The 25,435-nt window shown below is 56.9% G+C and overlaps 2 protein-coding genes and 1 gene segment (V, D, J or C); all 3 read right to left on the bottom strand.

Annotated features, from left to right (window-relative positions):
- Nucleotides 1-1,903: 1,903 nt before the first annotated feature.
- On the bottom strand, nucleotides 1,904-3,100 carry LOC129736098 (T-cell receptor alpha chain V region CTL-F3-like). The segment is given in 1 exon segment: nucleotides 1,904-3,100. A coding segment is annotated over 1 exon segment (597 nt).
- Nucleotides 3,101-8,032: 4,932 nt separating this feature from the next.
- Nucleotides 8,033-9,625, bottom strand: LOC129735950 (collagen alpha-1(I) chain-like). Its single transcript, XM_055708784.1, has 2 exons — nucleotides 9,378-9,625; nucleotides 8,033-8,854 (listed from the first exon to the last, which is right to left on the bottom strand). Exons 1-2 carry the CDS (start codon nucleotides 9,427-9,429, stop codon nucleotides 8,268-8,270), a joined length of 639 nt encoding a protein of 212 aa, XP_055564759.1. The 5' UTR covers nucleotides 9,430-9,625; the 3' UTR covers nucleotides 8,033-8,267.
- An 11,858-nt stretch (nucleotides 9,626-21,483) lies between these two features.
- On the bottom strand, nucleotides 21,484-23,092 carry LOC129736072 (uncharacterized). The gene is given in 3 exon segments (XM_055710229.1): nucleotides 21,484-22,017; nucleotides 22,019-22,305; nucleotides 22,829-23,092. Coding segments are annotated over 3 exon segments (846 nt in total). The 5' UTR covers nucleotides 22,881-23,092; the 3' UTR covers nucleotides 21,484-21,510.
- Between the last annotated feature and the right edge of the window lie 2,343 nt (nucleotides 23,093-25,435).

The following is a 25,435-nucleotide window of genomic DNA, read 5'->3' as shown; positions in this document are numbered from 1 at the left end:
ACAGGCCGCGATCCCTTAGCAGGAAAGGCTTTCCATATCCAGCGGGGGAAAATATTCCTCCCACATCCACCCAGCTCACAGCGGGGAGGACTTTGCCCCCCACATTATGCAGCCCCCTCCCTCCAGGACAGTAGCCTCAGAGCAGGACTGGCTGCCTTCAGGGCTTGCTGACAGGTCTCCACCAAGCCAAACACTCCTAGAGCCTGGGGTTATCCAGCAGGGGCATTTGCCTTTCAGTAACCCGGGCTGGCCTGTAAAGCAAGCGACTGGGTCCTGGTGTAGGACTGTAGGTCCCTGGCTTTTGGGCATGGTACAAAATGTTTTAACCAGAATGTATAAGCTAATGAACAATACTATATGGACATACGGTTTTGTTTAATAATCTGCACATCTTCTTGAAGAAAGAGAACATCCACATACTTTTGATTCAGGATGTGCCATGCAAAGAACTATCAAGGATAATTAGCTGAGGCAATTGCTGCTTGGGACAAGGTGACTCTGCAGAAGAATTACATCCAGGAAAGTTGTACCTCATCCTTGTTGCACAGGTAGCAAGAGATTTGTCCTTAAGCAAACTGCCTTCATTATAATACTATAACTCACAGCCCTTACACCAGATGCCTCGGCCCACAAAGACACCCTTCCTCAACGAGCATGTGTAGTTGACCAGTAAGATTGTGTAACCGTTAAGTAGATTACCCTCCACTCAGTGTTAGAGGGTTGGAAATTAACAAATTCATATTCATCTACTCTGACTGTGGAAACTACCAAGTTGTGTGAGTTCACTCACCACTGAAAGCTAGAGGAACTTTTTATTAAAAGCAGTATCTCGTAGACTTACATTACTCCCTCCTCTGGGAGGCAGTCCTTGACAAAGTTCTCCAAATGGGTCCTTCCCATGCACTGCCATTCTTCATAAAGTCCTTTCCACGGTCTGCAGTCCTTCAGGAATGGATTGTTCCAGTCTGGGTCCCCCCTGCTGTACAGGTCCTGCTAGAAAAATGTCTCCTCCGTAGGCTCCTCTCTGTGGGCCGCAGTTTCTCTGAGGAGCCTCCTCCAGCACAGGGTTCTCTATGCTCTGCAGCTTCCTTCAGGGCATCTCCACCTGTTGTGGCATGAGGTCCTCCGTGGGCTGCAGGGTGGGTATGTGCTGCATCATAGTCCTCCGTGGGTTGGCACAAGACAAGCTGTGTCACCAGTGTCTTCTCCATGGCTGCAGGGGAGTATCTGCTCTGGCACTTCAGGCACCGGCTCCCCCTCCTTCCTCAAAGACCTCGGTGCCTGCCAAGTTGTTTCTCTCACATTTTCTGACTCTTCTCTCGCAGGTGATGCACAGCACCTTTTACCCCTTCTTGCATATGTTATCAGAGAGGCGCTGCCAGCGCTGCTGATTAGCTCTGCTTTGGCCAGCAGCAGGACCGCCTTGGAGCCGGCTGTCATTGGCTCTGTCTATGGCTCTGACATGGGGGCAGCTTCTGGCAGCTTCTCGCAGAAGCCATCCCTGCAGCCCGTCCGCTACCACAGCCTTAGGTGAAACACGTGCACTGTCATTACCCTGGTGTGATTATGTGCAAAACCTGTTTTGTGTCTGCAGGATAAAGCCAGCCAGCTCAAGGCGCACAGAGGAGGCTGCTGGCAGCTCCCTCTTGCTACGGGCAATTACCGCACCCGCACCTGCAGGCAAAACAGCAGCAGAGCAAAGGCCAGCACATCAATTAAAACAGGGGAAAAATAACAAGAATGCGTGAGCATTCGCAGGGCAGCCAAACCATTTGCTCAGCTGCTCTGTAAATTAATGTTGCTCCTGCCTTTCTCTGCCTTTACAAGAGAGGGTATTTGCCTTCACGTGAGCCTAGAGACAGGCTCACTGCTACATCACTTCTGATGCCCCAGCCTCAGCGGCTGCGGCCCAAGGGGAGTCTGGCTTGTCCCAGACACACCCCTTCTGCGGCCACATGAGTGTGTCACTGTGGAACTGCTCCCTCTGCAAGGGCAGGGGCTGGTCCCAGACCCCTGAGGAGATCACCAAGGTCAGGCGGGAGCTGCTACCACTGAGGGATTTAATGTTTCTTTTCCTTTCTTTTCCTGGTACCATGGGAATTCTTTGGGTGGCTGCAGCAAAGGGGATGTTCTCCAGCTTTGCATTATCCTCCACACATAGGCTTGAGATGTGGACAGGCTCGATATCTGGAAGGGCCTTGAAAACGTCCACTCTGCGGTGCTTTCTTGAGCGCTTCTCATCATCAAAGAGCCTGGATCCAGACGCAGCTGCACAAGTCACACAGGCCTGTGCCTCACAGCAGTACAGGCTGGGGAGGCAGAGGCCCAGCCTCACCACAGCCCCCAGGTGCTGCTGCTGAGTAGGCTGAGCTCAGAGCTCCAGGCAAGCAGTGGCAGGGAGGGATGTGCCCCTCACAGCACCGCCCATGTTTCTATGCGCTGCTGCGTGCTGTGGGCACCACTGTGGGCTCAGTGCACAGAAATAGGCAGCGCTGTCCTGGAGCTCAGCATCCCGCACATGCAGAACCACCTGGGAGGTCTCCACAGACAGTGAAGACGAGAACCTCCCTGAATCCACCTGCGGTTTCCATTTGTACACTTCCTGCAGCAGCATCTGAGGGGACTGCGTCTGGCGCTGCTGGTACCAGAAGATGTAGGGATTGGCAGAACTGGTGGAGAAATTGCAGCGCAGAGCTGTGCTGTGTCCTCTCTGGATGGTCATTTCTGCGGGGAACTGGAGCACAGAGTCCTTTTGGGCATGACCTGTAAAGCCAGAAACTTCTTTCAGCCTTGCTTGCCTGTGCACCAGTCCATCTGTCACTTCCTGGGCTTGCTCACTGTCCCCGCTCTCCATCTCACTTTTCCCAGGCTCTGAGATGCTGAGCTGCTTGTCCCTGCACCCTTCTTTCTGCAGCTGCTTGCCACTCCTCACCGCCCAGATCATCCTGCTTTCCAGCAGTGCGCACATGTCTTTCCAGCCACTCTTTCTCTCCGTATCTGCCTCTGAGCTATGTTAACTGCTGCTGTCTCCTTCAGCAGCGGCAGCCATGAGCTGTCCTTCTCCCACCTCTGACTGTATCTTCTTGCTAGCGAAGCTCCTCCATATGACACAGCACGTCCTCTGCCCTTGCCCTGTCCCTGTACAGCATTTCAGCTCTCCTTGACTCTAGTTAGCCTTCTCTGTTTGTCCCCCGAGGTTTAGAGACAGCCCTGCAGAGGCTGGTAACCTTTTCTCCAGCACACCTAGGAGAGAAGCTCCTAGATGCCACACAGCTCCGTTCCCCAGCGTCTTCCCTCTTTCAGGCTTGGACTGTATTAGCAGCACACTCAAGAATGCTCGGTACCTGCAAATGCAGGGTAAAGTCTTGTCCTTCCTCTTATGCTCGTTACTCCTGACATCTCCCACATTATTTGCCATACCCACCTGCAGCCCCGGCTCTCCCTACAGAAACACTCCCTGATCCCCCAGGCCGTCAGGACTGACACCTCCGTGCTTCCACCACCAGCTGCGCAAACTCTTGCCTCGTTCACCCCAGCCTGGAAGTGGCATCTCACCAAAGGCTGCCAGTCCCGCCAGGGCTGCCAGCACAATCAGGGCCATGTCACGCTCTCCCTTCACGGGGTGTGCAGGCACCTGCCAGCCGGAGGGACCTGATGCTTGCAACTTCACCTCTTCCTCTGCCTCTGCCCGATCAAAGAGGCCTCCAAACCACAGCCCAGAGGGCGGAGCAAAACTCTCTCCCTGCTGCTCCAGGCAGGCCTCGTTGCACCTGTCCCCCAGCCTCTACCACCAGAACGTTCTCCAGAGCCTCGTGGTGTAGGTACCGTCCATCAGAGGGAATGGCATCCCTGGTGATCTTCTCCTGGCATCGGACCCAGGTGTCGCACACTCTCCCTTCCCCTCTGGCCGTGGAGCAGGAACCTGAAGAGAAACATCTCTGTAAAGAGCATCTGCTGCAGAAACCAGCCGCACAGGGACAGGCACGCTCCCGCACTCTGGCAGGGGGAGGACACTGCCACACAGCTCTCCGTTGTACAGGCAGTCCCCCTGTGTCCCTTCACCTGCCCACATTAGCCACAGGCGCCAGGTGCTTGTCCCACCCTGGGCCCCAGAACCGCTATCCCCAGGCAAGCCAAAGGGCTGCTCGGTTTTACTGCCTCCTGCTCCTGGAGCAGGGCTCCTCTGCCACTTCTCACCCAGGGCCCTTGGCTCACACAGCTGGCAGGGACTGCAGAAAACAGCTGGCGAGCGCAGCAGCCCCCATTCACAACCCCGCTCCCACAAGGCCTTCAGGGTCCTGCTGCTCAGCCGAGGCCGTGGCAGAAGGACGGTGGGCTGCCCTCTGCTCTCCAATGTCTGCAAACCTGCCAGGGGCTCCTGGTAATGCACTGTAGCTGCCACCACAGTCCCCAGCTGAGGCAGGACGAAGGGCTGAACCTTTCCCCTCTGCCTCTCAAGCCTGTGCACATGAACTTTCACAGCTGTGTCAGCTCCTGCAGCCGCACCAGCCTCGCTGGGGACTGGCTGGGACCAGGAGCCAACTTTGACATCTAGATGAACATGCCAACCAAATGTTTTATATATATATATATATATATATATATGTATTTAGTATCCAATCATTGGTAAAATATGCATGATCATTAGTGAAAGATGTAGCTTAGATAGAATATAATCATTTGCAAAGATGGAGTGCATCCTTCCTTGCTTGGAGGCAGGTGGTCAAGGCTGTGAAACCAGATATATGGCCTTCTATGGAAACCGGTGGTTAAAATCAAGTAGGTAAGGGAGGCTCCCTTGGTTCCTCCTGGTAGCCCTGGCCAGGCTTTGGTGGGATCTGTGGGAGGAGAGTGAAACCAGATGTCTCTGCATTTGAAATCAGGTGATCTTGTTTATTCAACACTATAAGAGCTGGACCCTCTGACAGTGACTTTGGAGACCTCACCTACGAGTGGATGCCCTGTGTAGGACCTCCCAAATGCTGGGACAGGCTCTCCAAATCCTCACTGTAACCAGGGCTCCCAGCAGCTGTGGACCCGGATGACGGTAAAGTATTAAGGCAATTGGTGATGTATCTTTCTTAACTGCTGTAGCCTGTCATAGGCAGCAGTGATTAGGTGCATTGCCTTGTTTTATTCTTGCTGTATCCTTTCACTTACTACTTGTTTCACTTCCTATTCTATTTTTTAAAATGTAAGTAAAGATAAACTCACTTCTTTAACTAGGGGTCTCTTTTCGTTGTACTGACCCGGTCTATGGCAAAACACCTCTCTGCAGGAGGCCTTCCCACAGCAGCAGGAGCAGGCTGGAAGTGGACTGTGAAGCCGGGGCAGCCAGTTTGTAATTGTGTGCCTGAGCCAACGTTACAAAGGTACCAGCAAGAAACCACTTCTCCTTGTGAATTCAAAGCAATGGCTTGCCCCCAGGCTGTCTCAGTTGTGACTTTCTGTTCTAACAGGGCCTGGCTATGTTAGTGGGGTGGAAGAGATCCCCAGCCCCTGCCTGCTGAGCAGCAGCAATGCCCGGCTCATGTGGCAGGAGGACCTCTGCTGCCTGCCTCCCTGTGCAGACCCAAGAGGAGTCGCTCCTCGCCAGGGACCACGACTGAAGGGCAATGTTTTATCAGGGCATTTCACTTGCATGTCTGAAATCCTTTTTCCCTAGCTGTGCTACAAGGAACCATCACCTGCAGCAGCACAGCTGCACTTCCTAACCCAACCACAGTAAACCTTGTAACAAGCTGGAGTTCCTTCTTAATGAGGATAGCACCTGCAATGGTCCTTGTAGAAGAGGGAGGGATGGCATTTCTCCATACAGACGAGTAAGCCATTTGGCCACAGCACCGCCAAGGCGCTGCTCCTGGCCCTTGGCATGCCCCCTGGTTTGCCTGCCCGACCGAGGAGATCTTGGACATGGAGGAAACGGGTACAGAATCCATGCAGGTTTTACAGTCCAAACTAAGGGCGCTGCTGCCAGAGGTTCTGGGGGTTTTTGATGGTGATTTAAACCACCTACTGATGGAGCTGCCATGGTTCTTTACACCTCTCTTACTCCCCTGCTGATTGCCTTGATTTATACCCTGAGAACTCAGGATGTCCCAGCTGCTACTATCTGCTGATTTGCAGTCAACTTCTGTCCGGCTTGCGGTGGTTCACAGTAGCAATGATGTCAGATCTGTTTCCAATGGAAGAAAATGCTCTAAAAGCATGACCAACCGCAATGGAGTAATCCTTCTGTGGACGCGATCTGCACAGTGTCCTGTGCCCTGGCTGTGGCCTGCTGATGTAAGGGGGAGTTTGTGAGCATTGTGGACTGTCTGAGAAGGGCATATATGACTGTTAATTGAAAACACTTGATTCACAGAGGTGAGGAGTGGAATGTATTTGGTTTATGGGGCAAGGTTATGGTAGCAGGGGGGCTGCCGGGGTGGCTTCTGTGAGAAGGTGCCAGTCAGTGCCACCCCGTGTTGTTCAGAGCCAGTTTCAGGTGGCTACAAGACGGACCTGCCACTGACCAAAGCTGGGCCAGTCAGTGACGGTGGTGGTGCCTCCACAATAATACATTTAAGAAGGTTGAAAAAGTGGTGCACAAGAGCATGTGGGAGAGAGGAATGAGAATATGGGAGAGAAACAACTCTGCAGGCACTGAAGTCAGCAAAGAAGGAGGAGGGGATGAGGTGCTCCAGGTTCATGTGTGGCTCATGACACAGGTTGTCCCTGATGAGCTGGTGATGCAGCTTGTCCCCCTGCAGCCCATGGAGGTTAAGGGTGGGGCAGACATCCACCTGCAGCCCATGGAGGAGCCCATGCCACAGCAGGTGGATGTGCCCTGAAGGAAGCTGTGACCCCATGGAGATCCCATCATGGAGCAGGCTTCTGGCAAGATCTGTGGCCCCACGGGGGATCCACACTGTAGCAGTTTGTGAAGAACTGCAGCCCACGGAAAGGACTCGTGTTGGAGAAGGACAGTCTCCCACGGGAGGGACCCCACACCGCAGCAGGGAAAGAGCATGGGGAGGAAGAGGCGGCAGAGGGAATGAGTTATGAACTGACTGCAGCACCCATTGCACATCCTCCTGTGTTCCTCTGGGGGAGGAAGTAGGGACGTCAGGACGGAAGGTGAGCCCAGGCATAAGGAAGTGTTGCAGGGAAGGTGTTTTAAAATTTATTCTCATTTCTCATTCTCCTACTCTGATTTGATTGGCAAGAAATTAATTTCTCCAAGCTGAGCCTGTTTGCCTGTGACACCAACTGCTGGGTCAAAATTTCCCTGTCCTTGCCACAAACCATGAGCCTTCTTATTTTTCCATCCTGGTGAGTAGTGGGAGTGATAGAGCAGAGTGGGGGAGACGTTGCAGCCAGGCAAGGTCAACCCAACCCCAACACGCCATGCTCATGCTGGCCCAGTACAGCAGTAGAAATGGTCTAACAACCTTCCTGGTGCAGAAGGGACATTGCAGCAGCAGAGCCACCTGGGAGGAGGTGACCAAAAAGCCCACTGCCCACACTCCCGGCGCTGGCAGGGAGCAGAGCTTCTTTGTCATGACAGTGCTTTTTGCCAAGCACTTTGCGTATGGTGACACCATGACTGAAGGCCATGGCTGAGAGGATCGGGAACTCAGGCATAGCCAGGAAGAAGCAGGAAAATAACAGCAGGAGACACAAAGGATTGTTCTGTTGGCAAGGAATCTTGGGGACAGCATCTGGGGGACGATGGTGGTGACACAGCAGATCTCCAGGAAGGAAAGCCTGACAGGAAGAAATGCACAAGGATCTGCAGGGAATTGCCTGATTTGAATGCCCAGGGAGCTTGTTAGTGTTAATAACAACTCCAAGCTGAGATCTTTGTGTGCGTCCTTGGGATGGGGAAAATTACCGGGTGGAAGCTGCTGCTGTGTTTGCCCAAGGCAGCCAGGCAAAGGTGAGACACCCACTAAGCTGAGCATCGTGCTGGAGCATTTGCGTTCGCTTTATTCTTGACATCGTGAACTCCCTGTGCCATGGCAGCACTTGGAGGACCTAGAGGTGTCACTTGGCCTTCCTAAAAGTCATGAAGAGCTCAGCATCCTTGGCAAGAGGAGAAGCAGCCTGAGGTGGCCTGGATGGGAATCGGTCCCCTCTGGGAAGGCGTTGCGGGACAATGCCGGCAGGCCTTTTCAGACAGGCCAGGGGACGCCACGGTACCCGCAAGGCTCTGACCCCGTGCTGGGCAAGCACGAGCGCGTGGTGGGAAACACGCTGCGCCCCGCTGCCTTGCACAGACCCTCTCAGGCTCCCCGTGCAGCGCGGCCCAAGCGCGGCTGTTTGCTGCCTCGGAGCACCGATGCGCAGCAGCCCTCGAGGAGGAGAGGTGCTGAGCCCGGGCAGCGACTGCAAGGGGCACCCGCTGATCCCGGTGCCGGTGCCGCAGGCGGTGGCGGGAAGCGCCCGCGGCCGGGCGGGCCGAGGCGGCAGCGCCCCCTGGCGGGCCCGGCCGGGGCTGTCCCCCCGCCCCCGACACACACGCCCGGCCCCGGCCGCCGAGGTTCGTGCCCGGCCGCAGCCCCGGCTCCGAGCCCCGTGTCTCCCACGGCGCAGTAATACACCGCCGCGTCCCTGCGCCGGGGCCGGGCGAGCCACAGGGCGCTGGACCGGCGGTCTGCCGCCACCGACATCCGCCCCGGAGGGTCCTGCACCTCTCTGGACCCTTTGTGACCGCTCGTGATGAGTGCGGGGCCTCGGCCCGGGAGCTGGCGGTACCACACTATCGACTCTCCTGTCCCTATGCTGGGGTGTGAGCAGTTGATGGCGATGCCGGTGTCCTCGGTGGTCTCTGCCGATGGCTCCTGCTGCACCTGGGCTCTGCCCACAGCCACTGCCGAGGAGAAAAAGAAGGGGGAATCCTCAAAACCTGCCTTGTGCCCTGCCCCGCCTGCCGTTCGCCATGGCAAATCCCAGTCGGGAACATTCGGGCATGGGGGGGGGAGAAGTGTTTCCAGAGGATGTCTAGCGGTGCATTAACGGAGGTGTCCGTTAACGGCTGGCAGACATACGCACGCGAGAGTGACAGGTGGAGTCACTGGACAAAAACAGGGACAAAGGGAAGGAGCCCGAGGGGAAGCAGCAGCGGGGAAGGAGCCCGAGGGGAAGCAGCAGCGGGGAAGGAGCGGCTGCAGGCGCTCCGCGGCAGAAGGCGGAGGGAAGGAGGCAGCGGGCAGGGCTGGACAGCGAGAGCACGGCGAGTTTCCGCAGGGAAGGCGGGATGGCAGCAGAGGGAGGGAGGGACGCGAGCCCGGCGCGGCGGCAGGGCTCCGTGCAGAAGCCCGAGGGGACGGCAGCCCCGCGGGGGCCCCCGCAGGCCGAGCCCCGGCCCGCCCCCCGCCGCCAGCCCCGCGCACCCAGCAGCAGCGCGGCCAGCCCCGCCAGCCCTGCGCCCCGGCCCCGCCGCATGCCGCCGCTCCGCCGCCCGCGCCTCGCTGCCCCGCGCCAGCCCCGGCTCTGGGCGGCGGCCGCGGCGCCTCCTCTCCGCCGCCTCCTCTGCTCCGCGCCGCCGCCAGCTCCGCCCCGGGGCTGAGCCCGGCGCCGGCGCCGCTCGGGGGCTCGCCGCAGCCTGGGGCAGCAGCGGGGCCTCGGCCCGGGAGATGGAGCAGCTTCCGGAGCTGCCTCCCCGCTCCGGGGCTGGAAGCGGCAGCCCCCGCTGCCCTGCGGGTGCCGGGGAGCAGCCTCAGAGCCTGCCTTCTGCTGCCTCTGCAGCCCCAGCCCTGGGCCGCAGTGTCCTGTGCAGGCAAAGGCAGCGTGAGGACGCGTGTGCCCACGGGCGTGCGGGGCTCAGGCTGAGCAGGGGTGTTGGGGAAGCACAGCGTTGGGCACAACGGACCTCCAGAGCTCATCGAGATCCACCCCTGCTTGCAACAATGCCCACTGCATGAGGTTACGCGAGGTCACAGTCGGTCCAGCCTTGGACAGGCTCGCTCAGGTTGGTACTGCAGGAACGTCCAGGCACATCCATTCCAGTTCTTGTTGTTGCTGTTGGCCTGTTGCTTAAGCACACCTCCCCGTGTTCCAGCAGTTCTTCATTGCCTTGGCTTCTGTTGCAGAGCACTTCCCGAGTGCAGTCCCTCTTCTCTGTTTCCTTTGAACAGGTAGATCCTGCCCCTGCTGGGAACAATTTTGGCTCCACAGAGATACCGTCTGTTCCTGTGGTTGGCTTTCATCCCTAAACTTGTGGTAAGCATCCTCCTTTCCATTTCCCCTGGCATTCATGAAAACATTGGAGTGTGGGTCCTGCTGCCTATCCCTGAGAGGCCCTGCTATTGTCTGCCTGCTGGGCTTTGCACCACTGCTCACAACTCCTGGAGCCTGCTAGTCCAGGCCCTTTGCTACTCACCTCTTCTTGATCCCTTTTGTCACCACTCTGGGGATCAACAAAGTATGGGAGAAGACGCCACTCCAGCTGTTGCCCAGCAGTGCTGAGAAAAGGGGAGCAATCGCCTCTCTTGGCCTCTTGGCAATGCTTTGTCTGAGGCGGCCGAGGATTCCCTTGGAACTCCTTGGCGCAGGGGCACAGTACTGGCTCATGGCCAGCTTGGTGTCTACCAAGGCAAAGGCAGCCTTCAGCACCTCAGTTTTTCCCCTATTCTGTGCCACCAGGGCCCTCATCTCATTGAGCATGCTCCTTCATTTGCCGTATTCTTCCTTTTGTTACCCATGCCCTTAGAGGAGCCCTTCTTGCCTTTGACATCCCTCCCTCGACTGACTTCCAGCTGGGCTTTCCCTTCCTTAACCTCATTGGAGGTTGTCTCTGTACGCCTCCCAGGTTACTTGTTGTGGCTTCCACCTTCCGTATGCTTCCTTTTTGTGTTTGAGATTGACCAGGAGCTCCTTGTTCATCCATGTAGGCCTCCTGGCGTTCTTTCCAGACTTCTTCCTTGTTGGCATGGGCTGCTCTTTGTAGAGGAATGAAGGCAGAGGGTTAATTAGCATTGATAACATGCATCTGTGGCCTTTCCTCAGCAGCAGCAGGTTGATTGACATGGATGATGTGCAGCTGTAGCTCGTTCCCACTAAGTGGTTAAATAGCCCAGAGGATTGTGGAGAAAAGGTCAGATGGAACAGGAGTGTGGTCTGATCTCTGGAGGAAGGTGATACAGCACTGACAATAGAATCTGACCAACGGGTAAAGCCTTGTTGCAGCAGCACTTGAGCCCGGAGAATGCAATTCTTGACTAGGAACCAGCTTTCTTGGGCCCCTGTTGCCTCTAGGGCCTTATCCCAGGGGACTCTTCTGAGTACATCTTTGAAGCAGCCAAAGATTCAGCCTCCCCTTCCCTTTCAGGCTGAGGAAGACACAGCCAGCTCCTCCCAAGTCAGTGACAATCAGACCCTGTATCCTGGCATCTCTGCTCAGGAGCAGCCCCTTGGCCTCAGAGCATGTCCTGCAGATGGGCAGCCCAACCACGGCTGTCCCTCAGTGAGGATCCTGGTGCTGCTGGCGTGCCTGAGCTGTCAGCAGCTCTCAGGCCTATGAGGAATGCTATTCCTCATGGTTTCAGTAGCGTAGTGCTGCAAAAGGAAGCTCAGTGAGAAGATGGCTCCAAAGGAAGCAGGAGTGGGGCTGGAGTGAGGAAAAAGCATTTACAAGAGCCCAAGACATTCTCCTCCTCCTCCTCCTCCCACCTGTCCCCATAATGATGGGCCATGGCCTGCACCCAAGGGCAAGGATAGCAAGGGCAGGTCACCTGTACACCCTCTATGCCAGAAACAGTTCCCTGCACAGCACGGCAGTTGCACGCATGGGCAGGGCTAAGGCGACTCACAGGCTGACGCTGAAATCAGCCTGGCCAGGCCACAGACGACGGCACCCAGTGCCCAAGCCCCCACAGCTGCTCTGTGCTGCCTGGCCTTCCCCCAGGCAGGAAGCAGCTTTCCCCCAGGCCAGCTTTTCTCCTGGAGGACATGTTGCCCACCTCTGCCTGCTGGTCTGCTCCCCCATTCAGCTCTTGGATAGACTTGTACAGCATGGTCCCGCTGCAGAAGAGATGAGGCAGGGCTGAGGGCAGCACACAAGGTAGGGCATAAGAAAGGCTCCAGGGACGGACAGAGCGCACTGAGAAGAGACTTCCTCAGGCTCCCAACACACAGCAGCCGGAGGGTTTTCCAAAATCCTTGTCATCATGTCGTTCCAGGAAGGAGCATTGCCACGTGGCATGTCACTTATGTACCTTTCCTCTTACCTTGAGCTCTGACCTGTGAGGGACGCATCCTCGAGCAGCTGCTCTAAGAGACAGGCCTGCAGGAATACCTGAAGAAGCAACGTGCCGCAGGGAAACCAGAAAGCAAAGAGCAGCAGCAAGGCACCAATGCAGAAACTGCGCTGATCTCCTGCATTGCCTGTCACCTCAGCAGAGCCATTGGGCAGAATACTCACGTAAGCCACAGCGAAGGCACGGGGACCTCAGATTCTTTCACCGCCTTCTGCTGCCTCTCAGGCCACTGACACCGGCCCTCCCTGGAAGAGGGTCTTGGCCTGCAGAGCTCTGGGTGGACGGGGGAAGGAGCGCTGCCCGGGGACACCTGAGGGCCCCTTCCCCCAAGCTCAGCCTTGCACAGGCACGTCCCCTCCCTCCCCTGGCTCGTCGCACAGCCGGAGCATCTCCCTGTGCCAGGGTGTCTTGCACAGCAGCGAGGTGCACGGCACTGGCTGAGACCTCGACTTGCGCTGGCTGCAGGACGCTCTATTTCCCTGTGGTGTTCAGCAACGTGGTGAAATGGCCGCTCTGCCTGGGACTACCCGCTGCCTGCTACGAGACGTGCTGTGGGGCTTAGCCTTTCTTCTGCTGGTACCAGAGCAGACGAGGAATCGTACCGTCAGTCAAAGCCAAGGCTTACCCAGCGGTTGCCTCAGGAAGTCAACGATGACGAGATACGCAAGGACCATGCTGAGATGGATCGTCCTGCATGTGTGAGAGCGACTCAAAGACCGCCCGCGTCCCCACCGGGAGCTCTGAGAGAGCAGAGCTGCCAGAAACGACTCTGCCAGGGGAACCCAGAACGAGAAAGGGAGGAGAGAATTCTTGTTCTTAGCATGCCTGAAATGCCTGTGCTGTGCTCCTGCCTCCTCCAGCAGTGGCACCTGTTGCTCCTGCACTCAGCAGCTTCTGCCTTGCCAGGGTGGAGGGGCGACAGGCCTGCAGCTGGGGACCAACCTCTCTGACACATCCCCCCATGCAATGTCGTGGGAGTCTCTCCTTCCCTGATGCCTGTGTCCTCTCTCTCACAGCACAAGGCCTTGGTGGGGTTGGCCTGTCCTAGCGCCTTCACGGTGCCTAGCGCCAAGCTCCTGTCAGCACAGCCCAAGGCTGCAGCTCTTACAAACATCATCTTCAACACCCCCAAGCCCTGCAGACACCAACTGTCCCACTCAGCCCCACAGGCACTGTGGACTTTCTCCTTCTATCCAAAAGAAGATCGGTACTCGAGGAAGCAACACATGAAGCTTTGTGCCCCGCTGCTCAACCCCTCTTATAAATCAGCTTCTGCCAAGCTCACCCAACACCACACAGCCTTTCCCGATGACCGTAACCCTGCCAATTTCCCTTTCCTCCAAACCAGCTGGATCTCCAGCTGTCCTGCCCTTACTTCCAGTCCCATCAAACAAACCTGCCAAACTGTTTCTGCTCTTCCCATAGCATGATGTAGGTTGGACAGGGCCGGTCAGGGCTGTGTCCAGACGAGTCTTGAAAACGTCCAAGGCCAGAGCCTGCACAACATTTATGGACAGTGCATTCCAGTCCTTGAGCTTTTTCAGGGTCAAAAAGAACTGGAAAATAAGGTCCTCACACGTCAGTAGAATTCCGCAGGTTCCAAACTGTGTCTGTGGCCTCTCGGCCTACCGGCACCGTGCACTTGGAGAAGAGCCTGGCTTCATCTTCTCCACGTGCTCAGAGCACGTAGCTGTAGACACCCATAAGGTCTCCCTTTGAGCCTTCTTTTGCTAAGGCCTCGTTCCCTCAGGCTCTGAGTGCATCATGTCCTCAAGCTCCCTGCCTGCCTTGGGGCCTCCCGCTGGACTCCCTCCAACACGCCTGTACCTTGCCTGCACACCGAGGAGCCCCAGCCTGAACGCAGGAGCCCAGGCATGGTCTCAGGAGTGCCAAAGAGAGGAGAAGGATGACTTCCCTGCCTGTGCTGGCTCCGCTTTTGCTGGCATCTCAGAGCGCAGTAGGTGTGCTTTGCCACAAGGGCACACTGCTGACTCACCTGCAGCCACTGGCCACCAGGCATCCCCTGCCTCCCCAGCTGCCTGACCTCCAACCTGTGTCTACAGCACGGTCCCAGCGCCCTCCAGAAGCTGAAAGGTGCCTCTCCCCGGAGGAAGTGCTCGATCATGGCTCAGGCCTTTGGAGAACAATCCTCTTCTGGTGTGTCCTACCTGCATGGTCGCTTCTGGTGGAACTGCAGCGTAAATTCCTTCTGCCTGTGATCTGTCAAGCCAGAAAGGTATTTCAGCATTGCCTGGCTCCGTGTCCGCCGTATCTATCCGTTTGTCAGCTTTGGCACTGGGCTCATGCTCCACCTCGCTTTCTATAAGCTGCCAAAGGCTGATCCATGCATCTGAACAGGGTGAGATTGCAGGCTCAGGGTTCAGCCAACCCCTAGGTGCAAGGCAAGGAGGGGAATTGCTCAGGAATTGGCTGCAGTGCTGGGGGAACATACCTAGAATTCCCTTTACCTGTAAATCTCATCCCTTCGGGTGGGGAGAAGTGTCTCTTGGCAGCCACCACAGTCTCATATCCTATTTCCTCCATGAAAATCCCGACGTCTTGACAAAAGTGTACAAGTGGAAGGATGGAAATCCCTACATCCCTGTCCTGCACCGAGAGGGGATTATGAGTGTGTCACTGTGGAACGGCTCCCTCTGCAAGGGCAGGGGCTGGTCCCAGACCCCTGAGGAGATCACCAAGGTCAGGCGGGAGCTGCTACCACTGAGGGATTTAATGTTTCTTTTCCTTTCTTTTCCTGGTACCATGGGAATTCTTTGGGTGGCTGCAGCAAAGGGGATGTTCTCCAGCTTTGCATTATCCTCCACACATAGGCTTGAGATGTGGACAGGCTCGATATCTGGAAGGGCCTTGAAAACGTCCACTCTGCGGTGCTTTCTTGAGCGCTTCTCATCATCAAAGAGCCTGGATCCAGACGCAGCTGCACAAGTCACACAGGCCTGTGCCTCACAGCAGTACAGGCTGGGGAGGCAGAGGCCCAGCCTCACCACAGCCCCCAGGTGCTGCTGCTGAGTAGGCTGAGCTCAGAGCTCCAGGCAAGCAGTGGCAGGGAGGGATGTGCCCCTCACAGCACCGCCCATGTTTCTATGCGCTGCTGCGTGCTGTGGGCACCACTGTGGGCTCAGTGCACAGAAATAGGCAGCGCTGTCCTGGAGCTCAGCATCCCGCACATGCAGAACCACCTGGGAGGTCTCCACAGACAGTGAAGACGAGAACCTCCCTGAATCCACCTGCGGTTTCCATTTGTGCACTCTCTGCAGCAGCATCTGAGGGGACTGCGTCTGGCGCTGCTGGTACCAGAAGATGTAGGGACTGGCAGAACTGGTGGAGAAATTGCAGCGCAGAGCTGTGCTGTGTCCTCTCTGGATGGTCATTTCTGCGGGGAACTGGAGCACAGAGTCCTTTTGGGCATGACCTGTAAAGCCAGAAATATCTTTCAGCCTTGCTTGCCTGTGCACCAGTCCATCTGTCACTTCCTGGGCTTGCTCACTGTCCCCGCTCTCCATCTCACTTTTCCCAGGCTCTGAGATGCTGAGCTGCTTGTCCCTGCACCCTTCTTTCTGCAGCTGCTTGCCACTCCTCACCGCCCAGATCATCCTGCTTTCCAGCAGTGCGCACATGTCTTTCCAGCCACTCTTTCTCTCCGTATCTGCCTCTGAGCTATGTTAACTGCTGCTGTCTCCTTCAGCAGCGGCAGCCATGAGCTGTCCTTCTCCCACCTCTGACTGTATCTTCTTGCTAGCGAAGCTCCTCCATATGACACACCACGTCCTCTGCCCTTGCCCTGTCCCTGTACAGCATTTCAGCTCTCCTTGGCTCTAGTTAGCCTTCTCTGTTTGTCCCCCGAGGTTTAGAGACAGCCCTGCAGAGGCTGGTAACCTTTTCTCCAGCACACCTAGGAGAGAAGCTCCTAGATGCCACACAGCTCCGTTCCCCAGCGTCTTCCCTCTTTCAGGCTTGGACTGTATTAGCAGCACACTCAAGAATGCTCGGTACCTGCAAATGCAGGGTAAAGTCTTGTCCTTCCTCTTATGCTCGTTACTCCTGACATCTCCCACATTATTTGCCATACCCACCTGCAGCCCCGGCTCTCCCTACAGAAACACTCCCTGATCCCCCAGGCCGTCAGGACTGACACCTCCGTGCTTCCACCACCAGCTGCGCAAACTCTTGCCTCGTTCACCCCAGCCTGGAAGTGGCATCTCACCAAAGGCTGCCAGTCCCGCCAGGGCTGCCAGCACAATCAGGGCCATGTCACGCTCTCCCTTCACGGGGTGTGCAGGCACCTGCCAGCCGGAGGGACCTGATGCTTGCAACTTCACCTCTTCCTCTGCCTCTGCCCGATCAAAGAGGCCTCCAAACCACAGCCCAGAGGGCGGAGCAAAACTCTCTCCCTGCTGCTCCAGGCAGGCCTCGTTGCACCTGTCCCCCAGCCTCTACCACCAGAACGTTCTCCAGAGCCTCGTGGTGTAGGTACCGTCCATCAGAGGGAATGGCATCCCTGGTGATCTTCTCCTGGCATCGGACCCAGGTGTCGCACACTCTCCCTTCCCCTCTGGCCGTGGAGCAGGAACCTGAAGAGAAACATCTCTGTAAAGAGCATCTGCTGCAGAAACCAGCCGTACAGGGACAGGCACGCTCCCGCACTCTGGCAGGGGGAGGACACTGCCACACAGCTCTCCGTTGTACAGGCAGTCCCCCTGTGTCCCTTCACCTGCCCACATTAGCCACAGGCGCCAGGTGCTTGTCCCACCCTGGGCCCCAGAACCGCTATCCCCAGGCAAGCCAAAGGGCTGCTCGGTTTTACTGCCTCCTGCTCCTGGAGCAGGGCTCCTCTGCCACTTCTCACCCAGGGCCCTTGGCTCACACAGCTGGCAGGGACTGCAGAAAACAGCTGGCGAGCGCAGCAGCCCCCATTCACAACCCCGCTCCCACAAGGCCTTCAGGGTCCTGCTGCTCAGCCGAGGCCGTGGCAGAAGGACGGTGGGCTGCCCTCTGCTCTCCAATGTCTGCAAACCTGCCAGGGGCTCCTGGTAATGCACTGTAGCTGCCACCACAGTCCCCAGCTGAGGCAGGACGAAGGGCTGAACCTTTCCCCTCTGCCTCTCAAGCCTGTGCACATGAACTTTCACAGCTGTGTCAGCTCCTGCAGCCGCACCAGCCTCGCTGGGGACTGGCTGGGACCAGGAGCCAACTTTGACATCTAGATGAACATGCCAGCCAAATGTTTTTTATATATATATATATATATATATATCTGTATTTAGTATCCAATCATTGGTAAAATATGCATGATCATTAGTGAAAGATGTAGCTTAGATAGAATATAATCATTTGCAAAGATGGAGTGCATCCTTCCTTGCTTGGAGGCAGGTGGTCAAGGCTGTGAAACCAGATATATGGCCTTCTATGGAAACCGGTGGTTAAAATCAAGTAGGTAAGGGAGGCTCCCTTGGTTCCTCCTGGTAGCCCTGGCCAGGCTTTGGTGGGATCTGTGGGAGGAGTGTGAAACCAGATGTCTCTGCATTTGAAATCAGGTGATCTTGTTTATTCAACACTATAAGAGCTGGACCCTCTGACAGTGACTTTGGAGACCTCACCTATGAGTGGATGCCCTGTGTAGGACCTCCCAAATGCTGGGACAGGCTCTCCAAATCCTCACTGTAACCAGGGCTCCCAGCAGCTGTGGACCCGGATGACGGTAAAGTATTAAGGCAGTTGGTGATGTATCTTTCTTAACCGCTGTAGCCTGTCATAGGCAGCAGTGATTAGGTGCATTGCCTTGTTTTATTCTTGCTGTATCCTTTCACTTACTACTTGTTTCACTTCCTATTCTATTTTTTAAAATGTAAGTAAAGATAAACTCACTTCTTTAACTAGGGGTCTCTTTTCGTTGTACTGACCCGGTCTATGGCAAAACACCTCTCTGCAGGAGGCCTTCCCACAGCAGCAGGAGCAGGCTGGAATTGGACTGTGAAGCCGGGGCAGCCAGTTTGTAATTGTGTGCCTGAGCCAACGTTACAAAGGTACCAGCAAGAAACCACTTCTCCTTGTGGATTCAAAGCAATGGCTTGCCCCCAGGCTGTCTCAGTTGTGACTTTCTGTTCTAACAGGGCCTGGCTATGTTAGTGGGGTGGAAGAGATCCCCAGCCCCTGCCTGCTGAGCAGCAGCAATGCCCGGCTCATGTGGCAGGAGGACCTCTGCTGCCTGCCTCCCTGTGCTGACCCAAGAGGAGTCGCTCCTCGCCAGGGACCACGACTGAAGGGCAATGTTTTATCAGGGCATTTCACTTGCATGTCTGAAATCCTTTTTCCCTAGCTGTGCTACAAGGAACCATCACCTGCAGCAGCACAGCTGCACTTCCTAACCCAACCACAGTAAACCTTGTAACAAGCTGGAGTTCCTTCTTAATGAGGATAGCACCTGCAATGGTCCTTGTAGAAGAGGGAGGGATGGCATTTCTCCATACAGACGAGTAAGCCATTTGGCCACAGCACCGCCAAAGCGCTGCTCCTGGCCCTTGGCATGCCCCCTGGTTTGCCTGCCCAACCGAGGAGATCTTGGACATGGAGGAAACGGGTACAGAATCCATGCAGGTTTTACAGTCCAAACTAAGGGCGCTGCTGCCAGAGGTTCTGGGGGTTTTTTGATGGTGATTTAAACCACCTACTGATGGAGCTGCCATGGTTCTTTACACCTCTCTTACTCCCCTGCTGATTGCCTTGATTTATACCCTGAGAACTCAGGATGTCCCAGCTGCTACTATCTGCTGATTTGCAGTCAACTTCTGTCCGGCTTGCGGTGGTTCACAGTAGCAATGATGTCAGATCTGTTTCCAATGGAAGAAAATGCTCTAAAAGCATGACCAACCGCAATGGAGTAATCCTTCTGTGGACGCGATCTGCACAGTGTCCTGTGCCCTGGCTGTGGCCTGCTGATGTAAGGGGGAGTTTGTGAGCATTGTGGACTGTCTGAGAAGGGCATATATGACTGTTAATTGAAAACACTTGATTCACAGAGGTGAGGAGTGGAATGTATTTGGTTTATGGGGCAAGGTTATGGTAGCAGGGGGGCTGCCGGGGTGGCTTCTGTGAGAAGATGCCAGTCAGTGCCGCCCCATGTTGTTCAGAGCCAGTTTCAGGTGGCTACAAGACGGACCTGCCACTGACCAAAGCTGGGCCAGTCAGTGACGGTGGTGGCGCCTCCACAATAATACATTTAAGAAGGTTGAAAAAGTGGTGCACAAGAGCATGTGGGAGAGAGGAATGAGAATATGGGAGAGAAACAACTCTGCAGGCACTGAAGTCAGCAAAGAAGGAGGAGGGGATGAGGTGCTCCAGGTTCATGTGTGGCTCATGACACAGGTTGTCCCTGATGAGCTGGTGATGCAGCTTGTCCCCCTGCAGCCCATGGAGGTTAAGGGTGGGGCAGACATCCACCTGCAGCCCATGGAGGAGCCCATGCCACAGCAGGTGGATGTGCCCTGAAGGAAGCTGTGACCCCATGGAGATCCCATCATGGAGCAGGCTTCTGGCAAGATCTGTGGCCCCACGGGGGATCCACACTGTAGCAGTTTGTGAAGAACTGCAGCCCACGGAAAGGACTCGTGTTGGAGAAGGACAGTCTCCCACGGGAGGGACCCCACACCGCAGCAGGGAAAGAGCATGGGGAGGAAGAGGCGGCAGAGGGAATGAGTTATGAACTGACTGCAGCACCCATTGCACATCCTCCTGTGTTCCTCTGGGGGAGGAAGTAGGGACGTCAGGACGGAAGGTGAGCCCAGGCATAAGGAAGTGTTGCAGGGAAGGTGTTTTAAAATTTATTCTCATTTCTCATTCTCCTACTCTGATTTGATTGGCAAGAAATTAATTTCTCCAAGCTGAGCCTGTTTGCCTGTGACACCAACTGCTGGGTCAAAATTTCCCTGTCCTTGCCACAAACCATGAGCCTTCTTATTTTTCCATCCTGGTGAGTAGTGGGAGTGATAGAGCAGAGTGGGGGAGACGTTGCAGCCAGGCAAGGTCAACCCAACCCCAACACGCCATGCTCATGCTGGCCCAGTACAGCAGTAGAGATAGTTAACTGTCACAGCAGTATCCAAACTAGCCAGCTGCAACAAGGCTTTTACCATCACATACCCCCTTAACTTCAATAAGTAGCTCCCGCATCTTGCCCCGGCAGAGCTGCCAATCCCTCACAAGGTTTCACAAGGTCATCTACTGTCCATGCTGTTTCCTCATCCTCTTCAGGCCAGTCCACCCTGCTGCGTTCCTCTGCTGCATCTGGATTCTCTCTTCACCCAGGGCTCCTCTTGCAGCCAGCCTCTACCTTATCCAGCCCCCCCTTCTACTTCACACATCTCCCTGGCACTCTCCTTGGTTTTTTATACATCCAGAACACACGTGCACTCTTTCTCCTCCCTCTGCTTCTTCCAGGTCTCTCTTCATCCAGTGGTCCCCTTCCATACCCCTTAGAGCTATTTAACTACTTAGCAGGAACCAGCCACAGCTGCGCATTATCCACATCAGCCAACCCACCGACCCTGAAGGCAGCTCACAGCTGTGTATTATCAATGTTAATTAACAGGACTTCATTGCTCTATAATTCCTCTACAGCTAACAAACTTCCCTTTGCAGAAGGGACATTGCAGCAGCAGAGCCACCTGGGAGGAGGTGACCAAAAAGCCCACTGCCCACACTCCCGGCGCTGGCAGGGAGCAGAGCTTCTTTGTCATGACAGTGCTTTTTGCCAAGCACTTTGCGTATGGTGACACCATGACTGAAGGCCATGGCTGAGAGGATCGGGAACTCAGGCATAGCCAGGAAGAAGCAGGAAAATAACAGCAGGAGACACAAAGGATTGTTCTGTTGGCAAGGAATCTTGGGGACAGCATCTGGGGGACGATGGTGGTGACACAGCAGATCTCCAGGAAGGAAAGCCTGACAGGAAGAAATGCACAAGGATCTGCAGGGAATTGCCTGATTTGAATGCCCAGGGAGCTTGTTAGTGTTAATAACAACTCCAAGCTGAGATCTTTGTGTGCGTCCTTGGGATGGGGAAAATTACCGGGTGGAAGCTGCTGCTGTGTTTGCCCAAGGCAGCCAGGCAAAGGTGAGACACCCACTAAGCTGAGCATCGTGCTGGAGCATTTGCGTTCGCTTTATTCTTGACATCGTGAACTCCCTGTGCCATGGCAGCACTTGGAGGACCTAGAGGTGTCACTTGGCCTTCCTAAAAGTCATGAAGAGCTCAGCATCCTTGGCAAGAGGAGAAGCAGCCTGAGGTGGCCTGGATGGGAATCGGTCCCCTCTGGGAAGGCGTTGCGGGACAATGCCGGCAGGCCTTTTCAGACAGGCCAGGGGACGCCACGGTACCCGCAAGGCTCTGACCCCGTGCTGGGCAAGCACGAGCGCGTGGTGGGAAACACGCTGCGCCCCGCTGCCTTGCACAGACCCTCTCAGGCTCCCCGTGCAGCGCGGCCCAAGCGCGGCTGTTTGCTGCCTCGGAGCACCGATGCGCAGCAGCCCTCGAGGAGGAGAGGTGCTGAGCCCGGGCAGCGACTGCAAGGGGCACCCGCTGATCCCGGTGCCGGTGCCGCAGGCGGTGGCGGGAAGCGCCCGCGGCCGGGCGGGCCGAGGCGGCAGCGCCCCCTGGCGGGCCCGGCCGGGGCTGTCCCCCCGCCCCCGACACACACGCCCGGCCCCGGCCGCCGAGGTTCGTGCCCGGCCGCAGCCCCGGCTCCGAGCCCCGTGTCTCCCACGGCGCAGTAATACACCGCCGCGTCCCTGCGCCGGGGCCGGGCGAGCCACAGGGCGCTGGACCGGCGGTCTGCCGCCACCGACATCCGCCCCGGAGGGTCCTGCACCTCTCTGGACCCTTTGTGACCGCTCGTGATGAATGCGGGGCCTCGGCCCGGGAGCTGGCGGTACCAGTAGATGAAGTCATAGTTCTGTATGCTGGGGTGTGAGCAGCTGATGGCGATGCCGGTGTCCTCGGTGGTCTCTGCCGACGGCTCCTGCTGCAGCTGGGCTCTGCCCACAGCCACTGCCGAGGAGAAAAAGAAGGGGGAATCCTCAAAACCTGCTTTGTGCCCTGCCCCGCCTGCCGTTCGCCATGGCAAATCCCAGTCGGGAACATTCGGGCATGGCGGGGGGAGAAGTGTTTCCAGAGGATGTCTACAGGTGCATTAACGGAGGTGTCCGTTAACGGCTGGCAGACATACGAACGCGAGAGTGACAGGTGGAGTCACTGGAGAAAAACAGGGACAAAGGGAAGGAGCCCGAGGGGAAGCAGCAGCGGGGAAGGAGCCCGAGGGGAAGCAGCAGCGGGGAAGGAGCGGCTGCAGGCGCTCCGCGGCAGAAGGCGGAGGGAAGGAGGCAGCGGGCAGGGCTGGACAGCGAGAGCACGGCGAGTTTCCGCAGGGAAGGCGGGATGGCAGCAGAGGGAGGGAGGGACGCGAGCCCGGCGCGGCGGCAGGGCTCCGTGCAGAAGCCCGAGGGGACGGCAGCCCCGCGGGGGCCCCCGCAGGCCGAGCCCCGGCCCGCCCCCCGCCGCCAGCCCCGCGCACCCAGCAGCAGCGCGGCCAGCCCCGCCAGCCCTGCGCCCCGGCCCCGCCGCATGCCGCCGCTCCGCCGCCCGCGCCTCGCTGCCCCGCGCCAGCCCCGGCTCTGGGCGGCGGCCGCGGCGCCTCCTCTCCGCCGCCTCCTCTGCTCCGCGCCGCCGCCAGCTCCGCCCCGGGGCTGAGCCCGGCGCCGGCGCCGCTCGGGGGCTCGCCGCAGCCTGGGGCAGCAGCGGGGCCTCGGCCCGGGAGATGGAGCAGCTTCCGGAGCTGCCTCCCCGCTCCGGGGCTGGAAGCGGCAGCCCCCGCTGCCCTGCGGGTGCCGGGGAGCAGCCTCAGAGCCTGCCTTCTGCTGCCTCTGCAGCCCACTTGGGTCATAGAGAAGGTGTGCGAGAAGATGCCGCTCCAGCTGTTGCCCAGCAGTGCTGAGAAAAGGGGAGCAATCGCCTCTCTTGGCCTCTTGGCAATGCTTTGTCTGAGGCGGCCGAGGATTCCCTTGGAACTCCTTGGCGCAGGGGCACAGTACTGGCTCATGGCCAGCTTGGTGTCTACCAGAAGCCTAGTTTGTTCTCTGCACAGGACTGCTTTCTATGGGTGACCCCGGGCTGCCCTGGTGCGTGGTGCTGTTCTTCCAAGGACAAGAGTTTTTCCCTTTCCCTTGTTTCCCTTGTTTCCCGCCCGCGTCCCCACCGGGAGCTCTGAGAGAGCAGAGCTGCAGGAAATGACTCTGCCAGGGGAACCCAGAACGAGAAAGGGAGGAGAGAATTCTTGTTCTTAGCATGCCTGAAATGCCTGTGCTGTGCTCCTGCCTCCTCCAGCAGTGGCACCTGTTGCTCCTGCACTCAGCAGCTTCTGCCTTGCCAGGGTGGAGGGGCGACAGGCCTGCAGCTGGGGACCAACCTCTCTGACACATCCCCCCATGCAATGTCGTGGGAGTCTCTCCTTCCCTGATGCCTGTGTCCTCTCTCTCACAGCACAAGGCCTTGGTGGGGTTGGCCTGTCCTAGCGCCTTCACGGTGCCTAGCGCCAAGCTCCTGTCAGCACAGCCCAAGGCTGCAGCTCTTACAAACATCATCTTCAACACCCCCAAGCCCTGCAGACACCAACTGTCCCACTCAGCCCCACAGGCACTGTGGACTTTCTCCTTCTATCCAAAAGAAGATCGGTACTCGAGGAAGCAACACAGGAAGCTTTGTGCCCCGCTGCTCAACCCCTCTTATAAATCAGCTTCTGCCAAGCTCACCCAACACCACACAGCCTTTCCCGATGACCGTAACCCTGCCAATTTCCCTTTCCTCCAAACCAGCTGGATCTCCAGCTGTCCTCCCCTTACTTCCAGTCCCATCAAACAAACCTGCCAAACTGTTTCTGCTCTTCCCATAGCATGATGTAGGCTGGACAGGGCCGGTCAGGGCTGTGTCCAGACGAGTCTTGAAAACGTCCAAGGCCAGAGCCTGCACAACATTTATGGACAGTGCATTCCAGTCCTTGAGCTTTTTCAGGGTCAAAAAGAACTGGAAAATAAGGTCCTCACACGTCAGTAGAATTCCACAGGTTCCAAACTGTGTCTGTGGCCTCTCGGCCTACCGGCACCGTGCACTTGGAGAAGAGCCTGGCTTCATCTTCTCCACGTGCTCAGAGCACGTAGCTGTAGACACCCATAAGGTCTCCCTTTGAGCCTTCTTTTGCTAAGGCCTCGTTCCCTCAGGCTCTGAGTGCATCATGCCCTCAAGCTCCCTGCCTGCCTTGGGGCCTCCCGCTGGACTCCCTCCAACACGCCTGTACCTTGCCTGCACACCGAGGAGCCCCAGCCTGAACGCAGGAGCCCAGGCATGGTTTCAGGAGTGCCAAAGAGAGGAGAAGGATGACTTCCCTGCCTGTGCTGGCTCCGCTTTCGCTGGCATCTCAGAGCGCAGTAGGTGTGCTTTGCCACAAGGGCACACTGCTGACTCACCTGCAGCCACTGGCCACCAGGCATCCCCTGCCTCCCCAGCTGCCTGACCTCCAACCTGTGTCTACAGCACGGTCCCAGCGCCCTCCAGAAGCTGAAAGGTGCCTCTCCCCGGAGGAAGTGCTCGATCATGGCTCAGGCCTTTGGAGAACAATCCTCTTCTGGTGTGTCCTACCTGCATGGTCGCTTCTGGTGGAACTGCAGCGTAAATTCCTTCTGCCTGTGATCTGTCAAGCCAGAAAGGTATTTCAGCATTGCCTGGCTCCGTGTCCGCCGTATCTATCCGTTTGTCAGCTTTGGCACTGGGCTCATGCTCCACCTCGCTTTCTATAAGCTGCCAAAGGCTGATCCATGCATCTGAACAGGGTGAGATTGCAGGCTCAGGGTTCAGCCAACCCCCAGGTGCAAGGCAAGGAGGGGATCTTCCCTCCTTGGGCTCATTTGGCCAGGAATTAAGTCACGAGCATGATCATGCCTCCTGCCTAGAACCATTCTCTCCAACGGCAGCTCTCGGTGGATGCTGGGGGGAGCCTAGGAGCAAGACAAGTAGGTTCCTTCTGCTGAGGATTCACTCCTGTGTTCCAAGCCCCTGGGCTTGGACTTGGCTGAAAAAGTCGCCCCCATACCAATCTCCACAGCTTTCCTCACTGGCACAGAGGCTGGGG

This window comes from Falco cherrug, chromosome 4 (genome assembly GCF_023634085.1).
Source record: "Falco cherrug isolate bFalChe1 chromosome 4, bFalChe1.pri, whole genome shotgun sequence".
In the NCBI taxonomy this organism is placed as follows: domain Eukaryota; kingdom Metazoa; phylum Chordata; class Aves; order Falconiformes; family Falconidae; genus Falco; species Falco cherrug.
Note: the sequence above shows the minus strand (reverse complement) of the source record. Positions and strands in the feature narration are given on the sequence as shown.

Bases quoted from the DNA above. Each gene is read 5' to 3' on its own strand.
- LOC129735950 (XM_055708784.1), bottom strand. From the start codon at position 9,429: ATGCGGCGGGGCCGGGGCGCAGGGCTGGCGGGGCTGGCCGCGCTGCTG. The intron at 8,855-9,377 runs GTGCGCGGGGCT...TCTCCTCGGCAG, and splicing joins GCTGGCCGCGCTGCTGCTGG to TGGCTGTGGGCAGAGCCCAG.